The sequence below is a fragment of the Hemitrygon akajei genome, chromosome 11 (genome assembly GCF_048418815.1).
Source record: "Hemitrygon akajei chromosome 11, sHemAka1.3, whole genome shotgun sequence".
Taxonomy (NCBI): Eukaryota; Metazoa; Chordata; class Chondrichthyes; order Myliobatiformes; family Dasyatidae; genus Hemitrygon; species Hemitrygon akajei.
Window position 1 is genome coordinate 113,680,858 of NC_133134.1, and position 24,469 is coordinate 113,705,326.

Here is a 24,469-nt window from a genome sequence, read left to right on the forward strand (position 1 = left end):
CTTCGGTGTGAGGAGGAATGGACAGGCACATTCCTGGGTGCAGGGGTACGTGCTGAGGGACACACCGGTGCAGCAGCACCCCGATCCACCCTGCCAGGGAGGATGACAGTCGGGGGCCCTGTCACCATATAAAAATAACACCCTTTCTGCATCAAGCGGGGGAGAATTTTTCATCACAATAAGTTCCGCAGAAGCTGGAAATCCAAAGCAACACACACAAAATGCTGGAGGAATTCAGCAGGTCAGGCAGCATCTATGGAGGGGAGTAAACAGTCGACATTTCAGTCTGAGACCTTTCACCAAGACTCAGGATGAAGGATCTCAACCCAAACCGTTGACTGTTTATTCCCCAACGTAGCCGATGCCGGGCTGAGTTGTGAGTTTTATTTAGTTTCAATGCATCACTGGATCTTCTAAACAGAGTACACTCAGTAAGTTACGCCATCTCTCTGGGACAGATGATCAAAACCCTTCACCACCCATCTCCCTTGGCAACAGCTCAGCTGATTAGTGTATCCCGTGGTATGAACCGCCAATCAGCTCAGGGTCAGCTGGGCAGCCATGATAAGGAGCGAGTGAGGAGTCCTGGCCCTGGCTCTCCACCAGCTCTTTGGCCGAGACCAGAAGCCAGGTGCCTCTTGATAATCACCACAGCAGTTTGCCTAACTGCAGCCCACAGTCCTTTCTTTCTCCTGCAACGTACAAATCCAAAGGCACTCCTACGCGGATGCAAGAGGTGCCGTTGTACACTGTTGATAGTTCTAACCGAGTTTGGACTGACAGAGATCAGTTGGAAACAGCGGCAGATTCCTCACTGAGGACCTGGAGTGGAAAGTGTTGCACAGAGCATTACCACTGAGGAAATTGAGGGCCCAGTGTCTGCAAACCCACAAGTTCACTGGAGGCCAGAGGCCAAAGATGGCCTGTCCTGGGGTTATAGGACTGTGTATGTGGTGTGGGTGGGCAGGAGAGGGGCACGGGGCTTGTTTTGCTTTGTCACTTGGTGTGGTTGTTGCGCTGAGCATTATGACATGCTAATTTTGCACTGGAATGTGCGGTGACACTTGCGGGCTGCCCCAGCACACCCTTGGGTGTGTTGGTTGTTAACACAAACAGCGCACTTCACTATACGTTTCAATGTGGACGTGATAAATAGATCTCAATCTGAATCTGGGTAACAGATTCCTAAGATGGTTATGGATTTCTCAGCCACTTATACAGGGAATATGGGAGAATGCAGCCTCCATATGAGTATGAAGAGCTTGCTCCTCAACTTTTGGCTGCACTTCAGCCTCGTATTCTTGGTCACCTGATGTGGAGGGGGAGCAGGGTGGGGTAGGGTTTGACTGTGTTCTGGATAGAGATGACCATGTTGTAGTTTGAAATTGTATATAGTGTGTATCATGAAGTACTGTAATGTGATAATAAAGTATTCTTGTAATCACTGAATAAACCTCACTTGGAAAAGGAAACAGATTCCCAGCACATTATCACGTTGCTGTTTGCGGGATTTTGAAGGTCAGGGAGGGAGGGAACAGCCAGTCAGAGTACCACACACTGGGTCACAATTCTCACACTACAGATGGAGCTCAGTCAAACAGCTCACCCTGCTCCACTTTGTCCCATTCCCCCACCCCCCACGTTGGGCGCTGCACTAAGGAAAGATGTCCTGGACTGCTGTGGGGCTTGGAAGGCTTCAGTTCTCCGGACAGCCTGAATGATATTAAGCCTGTGCTGATCTGAGGAACTTTCTACAAACATTGTACAAATATCCGCTGGAGTGGATTCAGTGAAATTATTCTCTCTGCTAGAGAATTGGCAATGAAGAGCTTTGATTAAACACAAAGTACACTGCAGATGATGTGGTCAAATCAACACGTACAAACAAGCTGGATGAACTCAGCAGGTCGGGCAGCATCCGGTGAAATGAACAGTCAACGGATGCTGCCCGACTTACTGAGTTCATCCAGCTTGTTTGTACGTGTTGATTTGATTAAATTTAGGAGTAAGGATGCCAAGGAATAGCACTTCGTCTACACAAGGGAAATCATTCCATCCACACGAGGGGCAGAAGAAATACAATCGCAAGAGGCTGCCAAGGGTTGTAGACTCAGCTAGCTCCTTCATTGGCGCAGGCCGCCACACCATCGAGGACAGCTTCAAGCTGTAGCTACTCAAGATGGCGGCTTCCATCACTAAGGACCCTCCTCATCCGCAACATGCTGCTTATATATATGGTTGTATATACAACCACTGGCGGGAGCTTGAAGACCCACACTCAGTGGTTTAGGAACAACTTCTTGCCCTCCACCATCAGATTCCTGAACAGCTTTGTTATCCCTTTATTTGGCACTATTTTTGTAATTTATAGATTCTTATGTCTTTGCACTGTACTGCTGCCACAAAAAAAAAATTCACATCATATGCCAGAGATAATAAATCTGATTCTGAAAACCTTTTGAAAGCCTGTGAATCTGAGGCGTGGGCTTCATTGACACAAGAGATTCTGCAGATGCTGGAAATCTGGAGGAACTCAGCAGGACAGGCAGCAGCTACGAACGATTAAACAAGACATTTTGGGCCAAGACCTTTCTTTATGACCGGCCATCTTCAACAGTCCTAAAGAAGGGTCTCAAATTGAAACATTGATCGCTCATTTCCCTTCACAGAAGCTGCCCAACCTGCTGAATTCCTCCAACATGGTATGTGTGTGTGTGTGTGTGTGTGTGTGTGTGAGTGTGAGTGTGTGTGTGAGTGTGTGTGTGTGTGTGAGTGTGTGTGTGAGTGTGAGTGTGAGTGTGTGTGAGTGTGTGTGAGTGAGTGTGTGTGTGTGTGAGTGTGTGTGTGTGTGTGTGTGTGTGTGTGTGAGTGTGTGTGTGTGTGAGAGTGTGTGTGAGTGTGAATGTGTGTGTGAGTGTGTGTGAGTGTGTGTGTGTGTGTGTGTGTGTGTGTGTGTGAGTGTGAGTGTGTGTGTTTGTATGTGTGTGTGTGTGTGTGTGTGTGTGAGAGAGAGAGAGAGAGAGTGTGTGTGTGTGTGTGAGAGAGTGTGTGTGTTGCTCAAGGGTGGGTTTCAGTTTTCTCAGCAGGGACACATGCTAACTCAGGAAAATGGGAAGCAACATCAACTCTTCTTGCTTTGACTGCTGAAAAACTCAAGGTTTCTTGTGTGATGGCTGATATCTGGGACAGATGACAGGAGGCTAGAAGAAATCACTCAGCTTCATTCAGTAGGGGAGGGTCTTGAGGTTGTCTGCAGATCTCAGAGTTGAGGAGAAAAGCAATAAACTGGCAGTTCACCCAATATCAAATGTTGGCACCTTAGCTCCCTGTTCTGCAAGTCACAAAAGCAGCATCAGAATAAAAAGAAAAACCATTTTGAGATTTTATGCTCCTTTAATATAACATTGAAAACATTTCTCCCAATATCAGCTACGGTCTAAACAGAATGGTGGTTGTTACTTAATTGTAGCTTTGAGCCTAAAATACTTCTTCTTTTTTAAAAAATACCTTCATTAAAAAAAATTAAAAATTGCATTTATAACTTAAAACATCCCTTTCATTCCAGGAGGGTTTAAAATGCAAATTTCAAATTTCCAGTCATTTAGTTTCTGCATGTAGCCCGTCTTCTTAAAAATAAGTAGTTTCAGTACATTACAGGATATCACATAGATCGCGATCACTAAAAATTACTCATCTTTTCCCAGATAAGTAAATTTTTAAAAAATATATACCCAAGTTGAGATGATTTTAAGATTAATTACAAAATTAAGAAAATAGAACAGTGTTCTGACTACAGAAATATTGCTTCCCTTCCAAGTTTTTTTTGCATATTGAAATTAATTAGCAACCTATTAGTTTATGATTTACTAAGAATAATTTACACAATGGTAGCTGAACAACTAAGTTTTCTTCCTCTTTCCCCAGTTTTGAGCACAGATCATTGCAATAAATATGAAAAAGTTGACACATTTTTTCTCCTCTGTAAGATGTTGATAAATTAAACATTTTTATACATCAAAAAACAGCATTTAGCATGTTTTCTGTTATTTGTTCTGCTGCACTTTGTACCTCACAACGAACAGCTTTGCTGCTAACACATGGGCAGGAGGAGGGAGCGTGACGTAATCGGAGAAGGCACGGGGGAAGAACAGGAAGGCTGGAAGAGAAGAGGTGACAGAAAAGAGGAGAGGTGACTGCTTCCCTGACTTGTCCATTTTGTTTCCAGCCATTGGGCTGAGAGGGGTCAGCTGTCCCAGTTCAGGCATCAGGCTGCTGCCATCTCTGTTAATACTTGAAGCAGCTCTCCAGGTTGAGCTGCTCAAAGATCCAGTAGCAATGTTGCATCAATCACCCACATATCCGTCCACCGCAGTCCTGTTTCCAAATGGAATCCCTTCCCGCTTCCCTTACTGTAGGCGATCGGGCTGCAGCAGCTGAGGGGGGTACTGAACGAACGCAGCAGCAGTGGTACTGGGGCTGCCCCCCGCCACGGGCTGCGGTACAGTGGAGTAGCTGAAGCCCAGGTAGCTGGTGGCGGGCGACAAGGTGTACGGGTACTGCTCGTAGGCAGCGTACTGAGTGTAGGCGGCATAGTCGATGAAGGGAGAGGCGACTGAGTGAAGCTGAGTCGGCAACACCACTCCCGGCTGCACGATCGCCTGCGGGTAGAGGTACTGGGTGGTGAGGCTGCAAGAGAGAATAGCACAGGTCAGCACTGCAGAGGAAGTAAACAACCAGCACAGAAATCAAACTGAAAAAACTATTCAAAAACTAAACATTTCGGAATCTGCCAGAGGGGTGAAGAAGATTAAAATGCATTACTGTGAAGCTTTCTTTGGAAAGGAGTTAGTGATGATAAACGTCTCAAGTAAGACCAGTGTCGTAGAGTAATACAACTCTTCAGCCCAACCTGTTCATATCGACCACATTCAGTCCAGAGCCAGTCCCATACCCCCAGGTTTGGCCAATACTTCTGAGCCATGCACGTATCCAAGTGTATTTTAAATATTGTTAATGTACTTGCCTCAACCAATTCCCCTGGCAATTCATTCCATGTAACACCACACTGTGTAAAATAAGTTGCCCTTCAGCCTCCTTCTAAATCTTTCCCCACTGCCCTTCAACCTGTACCCTCTAGTTGTTTCTCCCCCTTTCCCTGGGAGAACGACACCGTTCTTTCACCCTAACTATGCCCCTTTGATTTAACTTAACAAAAGGTCTGTGAGGTCACCCTTCAGCCTCCACTGCTTCAAGGAATAAATCCAAGCCTCCCCTACCTCTCTCTAGAACTGGGGCCCTCAATTCCTGGCAATATTCCTGAAAAGAGTGCAGAGAAGAATGACATATTTCCTATATCAAGGTGACCAACACTGTACGTCATATTTCAGGGAAGGCCTCACCAACCTCGCGCAGCACAGCAGCACAATATCCCGACGCTTATAGTCACTGCCCTGACTTACAAAGGCCAACGTGCCAAACGCCTTCCTCATTGAATGCTGGGCACAGAGAGGCGGTTCTGGTGGCCTGAAATATTCACTCCATTTCTCTCCTCCTGGGTGCCCCCTGACCTGCTGAACGTTTTCAGCACTCTCTGCCTTTGAACTTTATTTTCAACTTCCAATTTTTAAAAACATAATTTACATTTTTATTCTTCTCATGAATTTATTTTCTTTTACAGAAATAATCAGCTTGCATTTATATAACTGCTTTTCATGAATACTGGACTGTTAGGACTACGAACGAGATTCAGAGGGTCATTGACAATGATAAGTTCAATGAAGACTACAGTATAACTACTACTACAGAAAAGCAGCCAAACGCTTCAGAGAAATGCTAAAATGAAGCTAAGGAGCTACCATGCTGTGAAGTTGAAACGGTCAGTGCATCTTGGTCTGCATGTATTCAAACCAGTTCCAGACACGACTGATAATAACTCAAAGGCCACTCATCCAGAGAATGGTGTCAAGCTCTACTTTCTAGGAACGGTTTAAAGCTATCCTAGATACTTGCTCCAATCCTAACACCTCTGCGACAACTTCTTGAGGAGGATAAATAGAATTGACTGATGCACAACTGATCCATCATCAGGGACCCCCTCCATCCAGGCCATGCTCTCTTCTCGCTGCTGCCAACATGAAGGAGGTACAGGAGCCTTAGGTCCCACACGACTAGGTTCAGGAACAGTTATTACCCCTCAAATATCAGCCTCCTGAACCAGCGTGGGTAACCTCACTCACTTCAACGCTGAGCTGATTCCATAACCTATGGACTCACTTTCAAGGATTCTACAACTCGTGTTCTCATCTCAGTATTACCTATTTATTTCATACACGAGAAAATCTGCAGATGCATTTATTTGTTTTGGGTTTTTCTTTGTTTGTTTGTAATCCATTATGGACGATCAGGCAATCCTCTCCATGACCTACTGAATAAGCAGCAGAGCGCCCTTCCAAACAGACTCACTCAGCTCCGCCGTCACAAGCATCGTTACAGAAAATCTTTCCGACCAAAAGCAACAAACATATACAACAGTTCCTCGCTGTGCGACAGGAGTACACACATCATAGTACAATAGTCTCTGCTTTATTATTCTGTACATTATTGTACAGTATTGCACATTGGTAAATTACTATTGTATAAGTTATTATTCTGTACATTATTAGTTAATATTATATGTATTATTAGTAATTATTGCTCAGTGTGTTTTAAATGTTGCTGCTGTAACTAAATAATTTCCCACTCAGAATCAATAAGGTACTTATTATCATTATTATTATTATTAGTAACACGGTTTATCTTATTTTGCACATAGGTTCTTTGTCAGTCTTTGTATTGACTCTGTTGTATTTCTTTGTTCTACTGTGAATGCCTGCAAGAAAATGAATCTCAGGGTAGTATATGTGACATTTACATACTTTGATAGAAATATACACTTTGAACCTGTGACTGCATTCAGCTGATGTAATTGCAATGTGAGCAGCAAAGCTCGATTGGACCCTACGGTTGTTGAACCGCAAGGGAGGAATGCCATGGTCCCCAAGTACTACAGGCAGTTGTAGAGATGGGTGGGTGCACTTGGCACAATTTGCTCTGTGTTCTCACAGAAGTGAGCAAAACCACAGGCTGAGTGAAGGAATTCCCTCACTGTTTACTGAGAATATCCCCAGTTAGAATCATAGACTGGGTGAAGTTCACGTACTCATTGCCTGTCCTGACTTCTGAAGAAGCATGGTGCAGAGGTGGCCAGTTGCCCTGCCACAGAATGTGGCATATAAATCACTTATCAAAGCTCTTGGTTATCTCATGAATCACCTAATAAACCAGAGAATAGTGGGACAATAATTGCAGGTAAGGTCAATGACTTAAGGCAAAGCAAACCTGCCTGAGTGGAAGAGTTAGACCTGAGCAAGTTGGAGACTGAATGTGGTGCATTAGAGAAGTCACCATGCCAGTCAGATGATCAGAGTCAGGGCTGGACTGGAGATACACGATGGGTGACATCGAACTGACACCGACTCCCTTGAACATCACTGAGCAGCAGTGACTTGCACCAAGAAGTTGCAAGTCCTTTAGTTTGAGGAACTAATACGGCATCAAACAACAATGCATGGCTAAGGAAGTCAGTTAACAGATCGAATCTAGCGTGACAATGTGCAAAGTGATGGACATTCATATACTTGTTTCAAAGAACAACAACGATGAAGTAATAATTCATAGAACATTCAACACAAGAGTTTCTGCAGATGCTGAACATTTTATTAACACACACAAAGCAAATCAGGCAGCATCTATAGAGAGAACTAAACACTCAATATCTCAGGCCAAGACCCTTCAGTAAGACTGGAAGGGAAGCCACAAGACCCCAAGGTATTAGGAGCAGAATTAGGCTATTTGACCCTCCAAACAAGAAGGTGGAGGGAGTTGAAGGAGTACAAGCTGGCAGGTAATAAGTGAGATCAGGGGAAGTGGAAGGTAGGTGGGTGGTGGGGGCTGGTGGATGAAGTAAGAAGCTGGAATGTGATAGGTAGAAGGAAGGCTGAAGAAGAAGGAATCTGATAGGAGACAACAGTGGACCAAAGAATGGAGGGGAGGAAGTGGCAAACCTGAGGGAGGTGATGGGCAGGTCACGAGGGCAGGGAGGGGTTAGAAATGGGTGAGAGGGCAACCATAATGGGGAATGAAAAAGAGAGAAGTGGGGGAGGGTAGGGAAGAAATTATCAGAAGTTAGAGAAACCAATATTCATGTTGTCAGGTTGGAGTCTACCCAGATGGAATATTAGATGTTGGCCTGCCTTACATTGGGCAGAATAAATCTACACTTTTATTATGAAGATATAGGTGTTATTTTATTGATTTTATTTTATTGAGATACAGCACTGAATAAATTGTTCCAGCCCTTTGAGCAACACCGCCTGCAATCCCCTGATTTAATCGTCGTCTAAACATAGGACAATTTACAAAGACCAATGAACCTACCCACCAATATGTCTTTGGACTGTGGGAGGAAGCTGGAGCACCTGGAGGAAACACACACAGTCGCGGGGAGAACATACAGACTCCTTACAGATAGTAGCAGGAATTGAGCCCACTGCTACCTGTAAGGTACTGTAACGCACTGTGCTAACCACTATGCTATTGTGCCACCCCTGAGACGGGAGATCATAAACTACCTCAGTACAGACCAGACCACCACAACGTTAGGTCTGATATAAGTGCCCAGATGACTGCTGCATTACACTGAGAGTCTTTTGCTGCAGTTGTCACCCATTTCACTATCCCAGGGATGGCCAAAGTCTCACTACTTCAAAGGGGTTATTTCCTCTGCACTCTGCTCCCCAGATCTCCATACCTTCAATTTTAAATAAGGTTCAAAGTTCACACTAAACTTATTATCAAAGTACATATATCAAAAGATAATATCCTGAGATTTATTTTCAAACAGAATGAAGACAAATACATATACTTATAACCGTATTTGCATTCTAGCCTTATGGGGTCCAACTAAGTTTGAAAACAAAGACAGCATTAACTTAATTCTCTAGTTCTTCCTAAAATTCAACCCTAAATTCCCTTTTTTGCTCACCGCAACTTCCTCATTCTTCAACGTTCTCTTCCTCTGGTCTTTGTATCCAGTGAGTATAATTTAACTCATATGTACACTCTGTGGATACTCTATTAGGTACACCTGTACACCTGTTCTTGAAGACAAATATCCAACCAGCCCATCGTGTGGCAGCAGCTCAATGCATATAAGTATACTGACATGGTCAAGAGGTTTAGTTATTGTCCAGACCAAACATCAGAATGGCAAAGAAATGGGATCCAAGTGACTTTGACTGTGGAATGATTGTTGGTGCCAGATGGGCTGGTTTGAGTATCTGAGAAACTGCTGATATCCAGGGATTTTCACACACAACAATGGTCTTACACCTTATTGTCTACCAGCACTGTATTTTCTCTATAGCTCTTCCAATTTATTCTACACTCTGTTATTGCTTTCTCTTGTTCTAGCTTAAGACACAGTATAATGATTTGATCTGTGCAAGGCAAGCTTTTCACTGTATCTCGGTACATGTGACACTAGTAATCCTGATGAAGGGTACCAGCCCGAAATATCAGCCAATCATTTCCCTCCGTAGATGCTGCCTGACCTACTTGTTGTGAATGTTGGTCCAATTCAATTCTGACCCACCGAGTTCCTCCAGCACTCTGTTTTACTTCCATCGCCTGCAGTCTCTTGTTTCCATGGGTCTCCCTGAGCTGTATGTAGCTCCATGGTCCACAATGCGAGGTGCAAGAAGGGCACCTCCGGCCCATGTTGTGACCAGACGGACAGCGTGCAGTCTGGCCTTGAGGAGGAGCTGGTGAGAGGGTGCAGAATGCTGGCTGTGGGCTGAGAAAGGGTGAGGGGTTGGTGACTGAGGGCCAGCTTTGTGAAGCCTGTCAAGAGATCATCCATTTTTGTTTCATCACCAAGGTGGAGTGGGTTTTCCTTTTGTTGCCCAGGACAACTAACCATAGGGTGAGATCTCAATGGGAGGGAAGTGGAACACCTCACTGGGCAAGAGGCAATAGTGTATCAGGTGTATGAAGGTAGGAACACGGAGTAGACCACTCGGCCCCCTCAAGCCTGCTGCACCATTCAGTGAGTGATTGGCCCTAGTCCTCGTCTCTTCTTCTCAACACCCCAAGCTTTCAAAATGTTATCTAATCCATCTTTAAATACTTCCACTGATCTTCCCTCCACAACCTTCTGGGATAAAGAATTACAGAGATCTTCTTCCTTCTGTGAAGAATCCCCTCCCAAATCTTGTAACCATGTCCCCTCATTTGAGATTCCCCCACTGGTGAAAATAATTCAACATCTACCTTGTTGTATCCCTTGAGGATCTAATACACTTCAATAGACCATCTAAATTCCAAAGAATACAATTTAGCTGCTTCTGATAAAATAATCTTCTTTTCCCCAGGAATTAGGCCAGTGAATCTCTTCTGGACTGCTTCCAATGCTGGTTTATCATTCCTTAAGGGACCAGAATTGTGCAAATATTCAGCATGTGGCCTCACCAGTACCTTATCGGGACAAACATCTCAATAGTCCTGCCTAGCAAGAGTTGCCTTTGTGTGATCTTCTGCTTTCTTTTATTTTAATGAATGCTCCTCCATTCCCTTCAAACCCACCCCCATAGCAATAGCTTGTTCTGACTTTCATAAGCGAGGAAGTCTGACTCCCTGCAGTCCAAAGCTTGCTACTGTCTCAGTCTCAACACTTGCAGATCCCAACTTGTGTGATGGTTTCCTTCCTACTGTCCCATGGAGCATCGCAAAGAGGATCTAACGATTAGATGTGGTGTGGTGTTAATGACCTCAGCACCCATCTCTTTGCAAAGCCGCTCTCCAAACATAAAGGAGGTCACGCCATCGGCTGGCTCATTGAGATACACTCATTAACCACTTTATTAGTTACTTTTTGAATAAAGTTGCCAGTGAGTGAATATTCATGGTCTTCGGCTTCTGTAGTTCATACACTTCAAGGTTTGAGGTGTTGTGTGCTCAGAGATGCTCTTCTGCACATCTTTGCTGTAGTAGGTGATTATTAGAGTCACTGTCACCCTCCTGTCAGCTTGAAGCAGTCTGGCCGTTCTCCTCTGACCTCTCTCGTTAACGAGGTGTTTTCACCCACAGAACTGCTGCTCACTGCATGCTTTTGTTTCTCACATCACTCGCTGTAAACTCTAGAGACGTTCGTGTGTGAAAATCCCAGATTAGCAGCTTCTGAGATACACAAATCACCCCACCTGGCACCAACAATCATTTCACAGTCAAAATCACTTAGGTCACATTTCTTCCCCATTCTGCTGTTCGGTCTGAAAAACAACTGAACCTCTTGACCATATCTGTATACTTTTATTCATTGAGTTGCTGCCATATGATTAGCTGATTAGATATTTGCATTAACGAGCAGCTGTACAGGTGTAGCTAATAAAGTGGCCACTGACTGTATTTCCAGCACCTTTGGTTTTAACTTCCAGTGTCAGCAGCATATTTGTCTCTTTGGTCCCCCTTCACCAAAGAAAAAGCAGCTAAAATGTTCCCCATTTCTTTCAGTGCTTCACACCCAAATCTTCTTCTGACCTTCTCTCCAAAGGCGATTTCCAGAGGCAGGACCAGCTTCCAACACCATGAAAAACCAATAAAACTGTACGTTTTCCCCATGCCCCTGTGAGCTTCCTCGGGGCACTCCAATTTCCTTCCACATTCCAAAGACGTACAGGTTGGTAGGTTACTTGGCCACGTGGGTGTAACTGGGCAGTGTGGGCTCATTGGCCCAGAAAGACGTTTTACAAGGTGCGTCTATAAATACGTATAATGAGCTCACGAGTCAGGCAGCATCTTTGGAGAGTTTCGGTCCAAAACGCCGACTGCCCATTCCCTTCGTAGGTGCTGCCCGACCCGGCGAATTCCTCCAGCATCTTGTGTGCGTTGCCTCCCATGGTGAATATCTAGCTCAGTCCCATCTGCCCTCCCTGAGTGGCAGGGACATTCGCGTGCTGGAGGGACACCGCAACCTTGGGAAGCCGTGACCTGTTCACACTCCGACAGCTACTATTTCCAGCGGCTGTCTGGAAGCCTTCCCAGGAGGGCCGGGGGACTTGGAGCCGCGTCGGGTCTGTGGAGAAGCTGCCTCTCCCAAGAGATGCAGCTGCCAATGGAACAGCGGGGAGTCTTTCCACCCGACACCACAAGTGGATTAACCCAGACGCAAGATGACAGCTGCCTCTGTCCCATCCTAGACCTGGTGGCATTGACACAGGCAGTGGCAATGACGAGGAAGGCATACCAACAGCAATACTCCATTAGGAATTTGAGGAGATTCGGTAGGCCACCAAAGACTTTAGCAGATTTCTACAGATGTACGTGAACAGCATTCTGATTGGGATTATCTCACTGACCGGTACGGAGGCTCCGATGCCCAGGGTCGAAGAGGCTGCGCAGGGTTGTTGACTCCACCGGCTCCATCACAGTCACAAGCCTCCCCACCATTGAGGACATTTTCAAAAGCCAGTGCCTCAAGGAGGCAGCATCCATCAGTAAGATTCCTCGCCATCCACGACATGCCCTCTTCTCAATAGTACTATCAGAGGGGAGATGCAGGAGCTTTAAGACCCCACTCATCATTTTAGTAACAGCTTATTCCCTCTGCCATCAGATTTCTGAATGGTCCATTAACATCACCTCACCTTCCTCTTTTGCAATAATTACTATTTTTTTTGGCAATTTTAATGTCTCTCACTCTACAGCTGTCTCAAAATAATATGTTTCACAACATATATAAATGATAATAAATCTGATTCTGATTCTGACAGACACTCACTCGGCACCCAATTATCCACCCTAACAGAGTGTAACTTATCAGCTGTGTGTCACAGATCTGCAGTATTACAAAGCTGCATGAGATCTGATTTCGAGGTAGGAGCAAAGATCAGACCCTCCTGAGGTACATAAGACTATTACACTGTAAGATCATAAAGCATAGTAACATAATTAGGCCATTCAGCCCATCAAGTCTGCTCCATGGCTGATTTATTATCCCTCTACTCCATTTTCCTGTCTTCACCTCAGAACCTTTGACGCCCTGACAAATCAAGAACCTATAACCTCTGCTTTAAATGTACCCAATGACTTGGCCTCCACAGCTGTCTGTGGCAAAGAATTCCACAGATTCACCATCCCCTGGCTAAAGAAATTGTCCCTCGTCTCTGTTCTAAATGAATCATAAGACCATAAGACACAGGAGCAGAATTAAGCCATTCAGCCTATCAAGTCTGCTCTGCCATTTTATCATGGCTGATCCTGGATCCCATTTAACCCGATACACCTGCCCCCTCACCATATCGCCTGATGCCCCAACCAATCAGGAATCTATCAAATTCCACTTTAAATATACCCACGGACTTGGACTTCACCACAGTCTGTGGCAGAACATTCCAGATTCACCACTCTTTAGCTAAAAAAAAAATTCCACTTTACTTCTGTTGCAAAAGGTCACCCCTCAATTTTGAGGCTGTGCCCCCTAGATCTGGATACCCCCACCATAGGAAACATCCTGTCGACATCCACTTTATCTAGTCCTTTCAACATTTGGTAGGTTTCAATGAGATTCCCACACATTTGTCTAAATTTTAGCGAGGACAGGCCCAAAGCTGCCAAATACTTCTTTGTTAACCCCTTCATTCCCGGAATCATCCTCGTGATCCACCTCTGGAATCTCTCCAATGACAATACATCCTTTCTGAATACTTCAAGTATGGCCTGACAAGTGTCTTATAAAGCTTCAGCATTATCTCCTTGGTTTTATATTCTATTCCCCTTGAAATCAATGCCGACATTGCATTTGCCTTCTTTACCACAAACTCAACCTATAAATTAACCTTCTGGAAGTCTTCAACAAGGACTAAGTCCCTCTGCACCCCTAATGTTTGAACCTTCTCCCCATTTAGGTAATAGTCCACAGTATTATTCCTTTTGTGAAAATGCATCATCATACATTTTCCAACACTGCATTCCGTCTGCCACTTTTTTGCCCATTCTTCCAATTTGTCCAAGTCCTGCTGTAATCACATTGCTTCCTCATTACTACCTGCTCCTCCATCTATCTTCGTATCATCCACAAACTTTGTCAATTCCAATATCTAAATCATTGACAAACAAAGTGAAACGCAGCGGTCCTAACATCGACCCCTGAGAAACACCAATGGTCTCTGGCAGCCAACCAGAAATGCCCCCTTTATTCCCTCTCACTACCTCCTGCCTGTCAGCCATTCCTCTATCCATGCCAGTATCTCTCCTGTAACACCACAGGATTGTATCTTATTAAGCAGCCTCATCTGAGGCACCTTATCAAATGCCTTCTGAAAATCCAAGCAAATGATTTCCCCTTTGTGCACCCTGCTTGTTACTTCTTCAAAGAATTTTAACAGATTTGGCAGGCAAGATTTCCCCTAACAGAAACCATGCTGACTTTGACTTATTTTATCATCAGTCTCCAAGTACCCCAAAACTTCATCCTTAATAATGGACTCCAACACTTTCCCAGCCACTGAGGTGAGGCTAACTGGCCTACAATTTCCTTTCTTTTGTCTTCCTCCCTTCTTAAAGAGTGCAGTGACATTCGCAATTTTCCAGTCCTCCGTGGCCATAACAGAGTCAAAAATCCATTAATGCACCCAATGCAATGTCCTTCTATTCTGAGGTTATACCCTCTGGTCCTAGACTCCTCCACTGTAGGAAACATCTTATCCATGTCCACTCTATATAAAACTTTCAATGTTCAATAGATTTCTGTGAGATCCCCCCTCATTCTTCTAAACTTCAGCCAGTACAGGCCTTGGGTAGCGAGTATAAAGGTAGGGTTATGAGTGATTTACATCTGGAGTGTTGCCCACAAATCTGTAATACAGTTTTGGTCTCAATAACTAAAGGAGGATATACTTGCATTGGAGACAGTGTGGAGAAGGTTCAACAGCTTGGTTCCATGGATGAAGAGGCTGCTGAATGAAGAGAGATCAAATTGTTTGGACTATATGCTCACTGGAGCTTAGAAGATTGACAGGCGATCTTATCAAGTCAAAGTTCAAAGTAAATTTATTATCAAAGTACATATGCTACATGTCATCAGATTCAATCCTGAGATTCATTTTCACGTGGGCAATCACAGAAACACAATAGAATCAATGAAAGACCACACCAACAGGACGCACAAACGGCCAATGCGCAAAATGAACAACAATGAACACATTGAAGCAATGTCCAGCAGACAATGGGATATGGTGGGGTGAAGTGAGATATAGGATCACTGACCTCTGGTGCCCTCTACTTTGAAAGCCAGCTCACTGTGGCCGCAACCTAGCAAAACCACATCCCTACCACCGGAAGCTCACTGCAGTGTTCGTGCCACATGTAAGGGGTTGTTTTTTTGGGCTGATGTGGCAGGTCCTTCACCCCTCCCCGGTGACTGAGGAGCTTGAAGTCTACCTCTGTAAATACCGCCTCCTCTCCTGCACCCAAGTATGGTAGCCTCTCGATGCTGTGTCAGTGTCACAGGCACAAAGGTCGCAAAGCACTTTACTTTCCTCTTCAATGAGTTATTGTGTTCCTTGGAAAGAATAATGGCATGTTTTGTAGGTCAGTGTATGCAATGCAGCCGTGTATTGTACGGCAGCAGGGCAAAGGAACAATGTGGTCATTGAGGAAGGGCTTGTCAACTGTCTCACTAGCCTGGAATATCAATATGGATCCCATCACCACCATGGTGCTTTCCCCTGGTTTTCTGCCTCCTCGTTTCCCAGATCACTCCGAGCAGTTCCTGTGTCAGCTCTCAGCAGTGCCTGGGCACTCATACTCCCTGCGTCTGATTAAACAATACCTTCAGGTTCAAACTCTCCTCCTCCTTTATGGACCACCTCTACTGTCTCTGCCCCTTCCTCCCTGTATCCACATCCTCTATACACCCTCTACAGTCTCTGCCCCTTCCTCCCTGTATCCACATCCTCTATACACCCTCTACAGTCTCTGCCCCTTCCTCCCTGTATCCACATCCTCTATACACCCTCTACAGTCTCTGCCCCTTCCTCCCTGTATCCACATCCTCTATACACCCTCTACAGTCTCTGCCCCTTCCTCCCTGTATCCACATCCTCTATACACCCTCTACAGTCTCTGCCCCTTCCTCCCTGTATCCACATCCTCTATACACCCTCTACAGTCTCTGCCCCTTCCTCCCTGTATCCACATCCTTTATACACCCTCTACAGTCTCTGCCCCTTCCTCCCTGTATCCACATCCTCTATACACCCTCTACAGTCTCTGCCCCTTCCTCCCTGTATCCACATCCTCTATACACCCTCTACAGTCTCTGCCCCTTCCTCCCTGTATCCACATCCTCTATACACCCTCTACAGTCTCTGCCCCTTCCTCCCTGTATCCACATCCTCTATACACCCTCTACAGTCTCTGCCCCTTCCTCCCTGTATCCACATCCTCTATACACCCTCTACAGTCTCTGCCCCTTCCTCCCTGTATCCACATCCTCTATACACCCTCTACAGTCTCTGCCCCTTCCTCCCTGTATCCACATCCTCTATACACCCTCTACAGTCTCTGCCCCTTCCTCCCTGTATCCACATCCTCTATACACCCTCTACAGTCTCTGCCCCTTCCTCCCTGTATCCACATCCTCTATACACCCTCTACAGTCTCTGCCCCTTCCTCCCTGTATCCACATCCTCTATACACCCTCTACAGTCTCTGCCCCTTCCTCCCTGTATCCACATCCTTTATACACCCTCTACAGTCTCTGCCCCTTCCTCCCTGTATCCACATCCTCTATACACCCTCTACAGTCTCTGCCCCTTCCTCCCTGTATCCACATCCTCTATACACCCTCTACAGTCTCTGCCCCTTCCTCCCTGTATCCACATCCTTTATACACCCTCTACAGTCTCTGCCCCTTCCTCCCTGTATCCACATCCTTTATACACCCTCTACAGTCTCTGCCCCTTCCTCCCTGTATCCACATCCTCTATACACCCTCTACAGTCTCTGCCCCTTCCTCCCTGTATCCACATCCTCTATACACCCTCTACAGTCTCTGCTCCTTCCTCCCTGTATCCACATCCTCTATACACCCTCTACAGTCTCTGCCCCTTCCTCCCTGTATCCACATCCTCTATACACCCTCTACAGTCTCTGCCCCTTCCTCCCTGTATCCACATCCTTTATACACCCTCTACAGTCTCTGCCCCTTCCTCCCTGTATCCACATCCTCTATACACCCTCTACAGTCTCTGCCCCTTCCTCCCTGTATCCACATCCTTTATACACCCTCTACAGTCTCTGCCCCTTCCTCCCTGTATCCACATCCTCTATACACCCTCTACTGTCTCTGCCCCTATATCTCCACTGTCTCAGTGGTTTGTAAGATGTCGGAGTCTGTAGGCCGAACAGCTTAATTCTGCTCCTATGTCTCACTATGTCTCACTGTTTTCTCATTACTTGCTAACTTTCTGTATGTCGTGTACTGACAATCCTACAGTACCACAATGCTTTGCAGTCTTGTTCGGTTTAATGACTTGCCATTTCATTCTTCCTTATAAACTAGAAATCCTCACATCTTCCCATCTTATACTCCATCAGCCAAACTCTTGCCCGCTTATTTAAAGGAGAGGTCAATTGAGATTCAGTGGCAGAGATTGAAAGGGATCTATCACGACCTATGTATGAACAGATCCATTCAAGAAGAGGAAATAATCCACAGGGTGGATCTGCAGTTCATGGCTAACAAAGGATAAAGACAGTATCGAACTTTTAAAAAAAAATTATTCAAAGGCACGTAGCTTAGCTGATCATATAGAATATAAACATAAAAACTGCAATGAGTGACTAAGTGATTTTTAAAAAAGGAGAATAAAGGGCTCATTTGAAATATTAAAGCAGATAGGTATAGCTTCTATAGATAGTTATGAAAGAATTTATAAAAGTCTGAAACAGAGTCTACTGGAGGCTGTAGAAGTCTTGGGGTTAGAGGAGCATGCTGGTGGGTGATAGTGAGAGGGAGAAACCAAGTTGCTTTGCTGTTGTTGTTTCATTGCTTGTTGTGACCTGCTTTCCTGTTGTGCCAAGGGTTGTAGGCATACTACGTTGGTACCCAAATGCGTGGTGACACTCGGGTGTTGGTTGTTAATACAGACAGCATATTTCACTGTCTGTTTCAATGTTCAAGTGGTAAGTACTCTTGAATCCTGAGAAGAGCTGCTCCGATAAAAAGTGAGTTTAGAAAATTAATAATCAAAGATAGGGAGATGGCAGAAAAACAGGAATTTTAGAAGCTTCAATTACAGAAGATACAGGTGACATCCTAGAATTAGGTGTGCATGGAGAACTGAAAGGGAGGGAGAAACTTTAGGAAAATAGCAATCACCAAGGCAGTGGCTCTGAGATAGTCATGGCTGACAGATCTCTGGGCCCTAATGAACATCATCATAGAAGTGAGATTGCTAATGAGTTGGATTTATTTTTTCAGAATTCCCTGGATTCAGGAGATGTTCCTTTGGCAAATATAACAAGCACAAAATGCTAGGGGAACTCAGCATGTCAGGCAGCATCAATGGAGGGGAATAAACTGTCGATATTTTGAACCGAGCTCCTTCAGCAGATCTGGAAAGTATGTGAGGAAAAGCCAAAACAAGGCGGTGAGGGACACCTAGGTGAGGCCAGCTGAGGGGAAATGTCACTGGTGGGACCATGTGCGAAGCTGTAATGTGGCAGGTGAAAGAGGCAAAGGGGCTGCAGAAGGAAGAAAGAAGGCGGCAAATGTAACTCTTATTCAAAAGAGAGGGAAAGCAGGAAACTGTGTTACTTAGCTTAATGCTTGTCATTGCGAGCTAATTGTCAACACAGGTAAATCATGCTTAGTCAATTTATTGAAGTAACGTGCTGTGGACGAAAGGGAACTAACAGATGTACTGATCCCAGATTTCAAGAAGCAGCTCCTTAGGTGTAACATCAGATCTTGGAGATCGGTATGTTGCCTCCTACACCACAAGGGAGACGGGAGATTGACTGAATAGCAGAAAACTGAGAGTAGGTTGTCCTCAGGTGGGCAATATGGAATCAGTTGCCTGTCACAGGGATTGGTACTGGGGCTCCAACCTTTTAAATGACATGGCTGAAGACATCTTGACACTGATACAAAGAAATGTAAGAAAGTAACTTATAATGATGACAAAAGGAGGTGACAAATGTGCAAAATAATCTGACAAATGGAGTATAATGTGGGGAAATGGAAGTTACCTATTTTGGCAGTGAAGTATTTTTTTTAAAAAAAGTATTATCTAAGTGGTGAAAGTCTGAGGAACTATGAGGTCCAAAGTGATCTGGAGATCTGAGTACATAATTCACAAAAGAAGTGTACGGAAGTAATTAGAATATAGAGGAAATTGTCACCGTTCATTGCAAGGGGAATGAGTATATGCTTCTGATCTCCTTATTTAAGCAAGGATGCAAGTTAAGCAAAGAACTGATATCTGGAGAAGATGGGTTGCTTTCTCAGGAAAGATCAGATAGGCAGGGCTTGCATCCACTAAGCTTTGAAAGGGCAATATGCATTTAATTTAAGATCTTGAGGAGTCTTGACGGGGTGAGTGTGGATAGGAAGCTGTTTCTTCTTGGAGAATAAATACTGTGTGTGGCTATTTAAAAATAAATGGCTGCACCCTTAAGGCAAGATAAGGGTAATATTTTACTCTTAGATTATTCCAAGTCTTTCGACCTCTTCCTCAAAGGATAGTGGTAGCAAGATCTTAGACTATTAAAGCAAAGATTAATAAACAAATAATGGTGGGGTTGAAAAAATTACTGGGAATGGGCCAGAGTGTGGATCTACAGTCACTGTCAGATCAGCAGTGACTTTGCTAAATTGGTGAACAAGCTTGAAGAGCCTATTCCAGCTCCTGATTCATACACTTTGAAGTTCGACTGCACTCAGAGTATTGTGTTCAGTTCCGATCACCTCGTTATAGGAAGGATGCGGAAGCTTCAGAAATGGTGCAGAGGTGATTTACCAGGATGCTCTCTGGATTAGTTAACATGCTTTGTGAGGAGAAGCTGAGTGAGCCAAGGCTTTTCTTTTTTGAGTGAAGGAGGATAAGAGATGATTCGATAGAGATCTATCAGCCAGTGCCTTTTTGCAGGGCAGCTACGGTTAACACCAGAGGGGATCATTTTCATGTGATTGGTGGAAAGCACAGGGAGATGTTGGAGGTAGTTTGAGGTAGTCAGAGGGTGGCAGGTGCTGGGGGTGGTGGCATTAGGGACATGGCACATGGACATAAGAAAACATGGAGGGTTATGGGCTGTGCAGGAAGGCAGGTTTAGTCTTGTCAGCATACATGATGGGCCGAAGGTCCTTTGCTGTGCTGTCTTGTTCTGCTTGCTATGTTCTAAGCAATTAAGCATCAGAATCAAGCCTCAGTGTGGTTCCTTGGTGCCCAGTTCCAGACGGAAATCACCCCACCTCATTACACCCTCCGGAACTTCTCACGAGTGTGATCCACCATCGATCTCTTCACGAGAGCCGCTGAATCCCTTGGGACATCACACGAGAGCTGAGACAAACTGGCTGCAGTCACTGTGCCTGGGAAAGGGGCAACAGCCATGAACGCAAAGTAATAAGTTGAACAGGGAAGAGTCTGGATTGGAAACAGGCTCTAATCCAACAATGGAAGAGGATGAACTTGCTTGTTTCTCCCTCACCCATTCTCACGGCAAGAAACACTCAAGTCTGATTTGCCAGCCAGGTGAGAGGACACTTTTCTACAGTGGCTTTGTGACCATGGAAACAACCATGTCATCGCCACAAACAGTGAAGGGGGTGAGCAATGGTGAGGTGGGTCCAGGGGATGAGCCAAGATGATGTGTTGCAGAATCATTGTAGATGTAGTTCCGTACAACTGGCTCGAGTGTGAAGTCAGATTACTCTGGGTGCTGAGAGGAGAAGTTGAGGCCTGGGCAGAGGAGATTCGATGCCTGTTCAACTGGCCCGGCAGCAGTTTGGATCACTCTGGGTGCTGAACTGATTTGAGGGCTGGGCTCAGAGCGAGTCACTGGGTGATACGGTCTAGCCCTGAACCTTTTGCTGCAGCAATGCCCAGGTCCTAACGTGAGGTACTCTACACTGATTGAGCAATTTAAATGCTGGCCCAGATTGGATGCGAGAGCAGATTTTTCTCATTCTCCACGATGACCACTCCTCTCTTCATGGTGCTGAGACTATGAACACTGCCCCCACTGCTGCGCTCCGTGCCCCCTAATATGATGAACTGACAAGCGAGGCTTTGGGCCTACTCCAGGCTGCAGATCTGAGGACTCAATTTTGATTTGGATTGTCATTGTTAGCTTCAAGTGTTTCCATGAATTGTGTTTCTCCCCCCTTTTTCTTGCACATCGAGTATTGGTCTTTTATTTTTATTTTCATTCTTTTTTCTTTCATTTGGTTCTTTCGGATTTCTTGCTTTATGGCTACCTGTGAGCAAACAAATCTCTAAGTTGTATAATGTATACTTTCTTTGACTTAAAATGTACTTGAATCTTGAAAGCATACTACCTCACTCTATGAAAATTAAATTTGAGCGTAAAACTAAGGCTAAATCACCAGGTGATCTAGCATCCAAACTAACTACGTATTCACTGAAATCAGATTACAGTATATCATCTTCCATAGAGAGTTTATTGAAACCTATCAGAACAACATCAGAAAAAGGGGGACATCTGTTCTTCCCTTTCTATTTTGCCAGTTATTTTACTACCTTCCCGTTCGATACACCAACCAGTACACCCCAAATACCTCAACATAAAAATGGAGGGAGGAAAGAATATTGTCCATCTGCAGTGCCTATAAAAAATGTTCACCCCCACCTTCCCGGAAGTTTTCATGTCTTATACCTTTACAACATTGAATCAGAGAGGATTTAATTTGGCTTTTTTGACACCGATTAACAGAAAAAGACTCTTTTGTGTCAAAGTGAAAACAGATTTCTGGGTGGTGAATACATCTCAGCTCAACCAGGTGCTACCTGACCTGCTGACTCCTCCAGCTTTTGTTGATCCAGACTTCCAGCATCTGCAGCCTCTCTACTCCCCCTTGCTCATAACTGAAGGGGGGCTCCCTTAACTGAAACATTCACCATTTCCCCTCTCCATAGATGCTGCCCAACCTGCCGAGTTTTCTTTGTGTCTCATGTTGGCTCAGTTTTCCTGATCCTACTCATCCAAGTCCCACCCTAACGGGAAGGTGCTGGGACTTCGAGGAGTAGAATAAGAAAAAAAGCATCTCACAGACTACACAGCTTTTGGAGCTGCTCACTGCTGCCAGTAAGCCATCTCAACTTGTCCTATCACAGATAATCCTTTTGTTTACTTTAGAAATACAATACAGTAACAGACCCCTTCAGACCAACAAGCCCACGCTGCTCAACTACACCCATGTGACCAGTTAATATACTAACTGGTACGTCTTTGGAAAGTGGGAGGAAACCAGGGCCCCCAGAAGAAACTGACAGTCATTGGGAGAAGATCCACACTCCGATATCTATCTATCCCTCCCCCACCTCTCTCCTACTACCTGCCATCTCTCTTTCCCAGCTCTGACAAAATGTTGACTGTTACCCTTTCCACAGATGCTGCCTCGCCTACTGAGTGCTTACAGCACTTTGGCGTTTTAAAATCAGTGATTTAATTTCCTATTTTGCAAGCTTCACCCTCCCGTTCCATATCACCACAGTCTAGACTCTCGATGTTATCAGATCCGTCGTTGCCATTTGCTCTGATACTGGATGTACTGGAACCAGGATAGTAAGCACAGTAGAGGTCCTTCAGCCCACAATCTTGTGCCAACCTACATTATCTGTGAAACATTCACTGTGCCCCAGCCCAATCAGATTATTTCTGTCCTATAACTTTCAGGCGAGAGACAAACTGGTCTGGCAGTATGAGGACGCACTGCAGTCACCAGAGTGCCAGCTGGTGGTGTAGCAGCATCAGCACTGGACCTCAAGGCCGATGGTCCTGAGTTCAAACCCAGTCAGGTCCCAACCTGGGCAGCAGCAGTATCTGTGCAGAAAAAATGTCTGCAAACTCCCTGCAAATAGAATCATGCAACTTTGACAATGGACACGGGATAAAAGTTCTCAGTGAGGGGCCAGTGGTGGAGAACCCCACAGGATCAATCCGTGGCTTTGTGATAAATTCAGAGACGACACACCAGTATGGTTCTACCTCATTAGGAGCTTGAAGAAATTTGCTATTAAATGTAAACAGACGTACAGGGGAGAGCATTCTGACTGGTGATATCACCGGCCGGTACACTGCATAGAACTGAAAGAGGCTACAGAGGGCTATAGACATGGCCAGCTCCATCACAGGCACAAGCCTCCCCACTTCCAAAAGGCAGCAGCTCAAGAAGGCAACATCCGTCGTTAAGGATTCTCACCTTCAAGGCCATGCCCTCTTTTCATTACCGTCAGGGAGGAGGTACGAAGATCCACACTCAAAACTTTTAGAAACAGCTTCTTCCTGTCCACCATCAGATTTCTGAAAGGTCCATGAACACACTATTCCTGTTTTACACTACATATTTATTTATCTGCAAACTTAATAGTAGTTTTTATGTCTTGCAGAGTACCGCTGCCACAAAGTTTGGCAGGGGATGGGAACCAGAGGGATAGGGCTGAAGATTGAGCTGTTGGTTTACAACTAGGTGCTGTGTGTAGAGAGGTTGTCAAGAAGGACAGGCAGATGAGAGAGCAAAGTGCCAGTCAGAGGGGTGAACTGAAGTGTAATATGGGGACAGAATCAAAAAGGGTAATGAATACAGGACTAAAGGTGTCAGAGTTTCATGCACCCAGTATACGGACTAAAGTAGATGATCTTGTACACAGTTAGAGATTGGCAGGTGTGATGTTATGGGCATCACTGAGTTGTGGTTGAAGGAAGATCATAGTTGGGAGCTTAATATCCAAGGATATTGAAGGGACAGGCAGGTAGGCAGTGGGATAGCTCTGTGGGTAAAGAAATGAAATCAAGTCCTTCGAAAGAGGTAATAGGAGATCAGTAAGTATAGAATCCTTGTGGGTAGAGTTAAGAAATTGCAAGGGTGTAAAGACCCTGATGGGAATTATACACAGGCCTTAATTGTGTACTGATACTTCACAATTAATATTGTGAATATTAATATTAATTGTTATTAATATTGTGATTGGTAGTCAAGTGCAGATTGCAAAGGAAGATAAAAATGGCAAGTAGGAAGGGAAAAGTTGTGATAGTCATGGGGGATTTCAATAGGCAGGTAGATTGGGAAAATTAACTTGGTGCTGGATTCCAGGAGAGGGAATATGTAGAATGTCAATGAGATGGC

The 24,469-nt window shown here is 44.9% G+C and overlaps 1 protein-coding gene across 1 annotated transcript in view; it reads right to left on the minus strand.

Moving 5' to 3' along the window:
- Positions 1 to 3,373: 3,373 nt before the first annotated feature.
- LOC140735929 (RNA-binding protein 38-like) overlaps positions 3,374 to 24,469 on the minus strand; it is a 49,105-nt gene continuing 28,009 nt past the window's right edge. Inside the window, exon 4 of the mRNA XM_073061541.1 lies at positions 3,374 to 4,686. Coding sequence (XP_072917642.1) covers positions 4,407 to 4,686 — 280 coding nt within the window. The 3' untranslated portion in view covers positions 3,374 to 4,406. The remainder of the gene's footprint in view (positions 4,687 to 24,469) is intronic.